This window comes from Gavialis gangeticus, unplaced genomic scaffold (genome assembly GCF_001723915.1).
Source record: "Gavialis gangeticus isolate Ggan-Ray unplaced genomic scaffold, GavGan_comp1, whole genome shotgun sequence".
In the NCBI taxonomy this organism is placed as follows: domain Eukaryota; kingdom Metazoa; phylum Chordata; order Crocodylia; family Gavialidae; genus Gavialis; species Gavialis gangeticus.
The window spans coordinates 1294016-1295581 of record NW_017729027.1 but is presented as its reverse complement, the minus strand read 5'-3'; the positions used below and the strand labels follow the sequence as shown (position 1 = coordinate 1295581).

Below are 1566 nucleotides of genomic sequence, written 5' to 3'. Positions count from 1 at the left end.
TGTACCAGGTTTTATTTTGGAAAGACTGGAGACGTGTACGTGAATGTTCATATGTAAAAATTAAAAACACGATTATTTAGAGCAAAATTAAAAGCCACTAATTTTGGAAAAAGCTAAATTGACAACATTCATATGGCTGTTTTGTCTCAAAAGAAAACCAATCAAGTTTCTATTAATAGTTTACAGCCCAGTACATCAAGAGAACTCAATTGCCGAATCAAAACATTAGTAATAATGCCGTATTAAAATGAATTTAAGGAACAAACTGGAAGACCCAGAATTAACCTTTCCCAGAGGAACTGGAGTTTGCTCAGCCAAGGAAGTTACTCAGCCAACTCCAGCTTGCAGAGCAGGCATTGCTCTCCACATCGTGGGTAAAATAAAGAATCCAAAAGGAAAAGAGCTCACGCAGACAAATGGAAACCCAGCCTCCACGCTCTGTTGCTCCTGTCCTTGAAACAGATTCTTTTCCCGTAAACATAAATATTTGCTCCTTTGTTTTGTAGAGCCTCTTTCCTCTCCCTTTCCAAAGGTAGATCAAAACATTGGCTGAGAAGGGAATAAAAAACTATCTGGTGACCTAGAAATGGAACTGGGAGGAAGAGAGAGGAAAGGCAGAAGTAAGTATTGGAGACAGAAGTAATCTCCATTTGCACTGTAAATGGTCTAGGGAGGCTGGCGGCAAGAGCTGTGCCTTGACGTCTGAAATAACCTGAAAAACCATTGCAGGGACCAGATCTGTACTGTAACACAAACGGTGCTGTTAGTTGCTTCTGAATCTTACAATCTATGAATCTATACCCCAGTTGTCTTTCCTGCCTAGTGCAAGGAGGCTGGACCTGATGATCTTGCAAGGTCCCTTCCAGCCCCTTACAATCTATGAATTCTTAGAGGATCTTTATAAATCCCAACATGGCCTTAAACACTATAGCACTTCTTGTTTATTAAATGCCACAGGAGATTTAGGGCCAGAAATAACAGTCCGTGCCCTAATTACTCACTTGCATCCATGGAAGTTGAGGAAAACTCCAAACATGGACAACTGGGGAATCTATGGACAACCTAAGCTGTTGTATACATGTCTGGGTAAGGTAGCTAATTACATCTAGATTCTAATATATACAGCCATATGAGACTAATATCAGTGAACGGTAAGAGTATATTTTAGGCCATCATTACACTAAAGCCATATGCACAAATACTGTGGTGTAGACATTTATTTAGTTCATTCCTGGAACCAGGGAGATTAGCCACACCTGATAACAGAAAAAAAAGACAATGAAGAAGCAAAATAAAGAAGGTAAATACACACCTATAAGCTCTGAAGGGTTCTTTTCACTGAAATGCTCACATACACGGATAAATGTTTTTGTGTTCTCAGGTGTAGGGCATTCTTCATGCCTGAAAATATGAGAAAAAGTTAGGAACAAAACAAAAGGAAAACTAATTTCAGTGAAAAGAACCCTTCAGAGCTTATAGGTGTGTATTTACCTTCTTTATTTTGCTTCTTCATTGTCTTTTTTTTCTGTTATCAGGTGTGGCTAATCTCCCTGGTTCCAGGAATGA

At 39.1% G+C, this 1566-nt stretch overlaps 1 protein-coding gene across 3 annotated transcripts in view; it reads right to left on the bottom strand.

Moving 5' to 3' along the window:
• Positions 1-1566, bottom strand: part of RNGTT (RNA guanylyltransferase and 5'-phosphatase) — a 467131-nt gene that overhangs the window by 449163 nt on the left and 16402 nt on the right. For all 3 annotated transcript variants that reach the window (XM_019520359.1, XM_019520361.1, XM_019520360.1), the window contains exon 3: positions 1313-1401. In XM_019520359.1, the coding sequence (XP_019375904.1) occupies positions 1313-1401 (89 nt within the window). The remainder of the gene's footprint in view (positions 1-1312; positions 1402-1566) is intronic.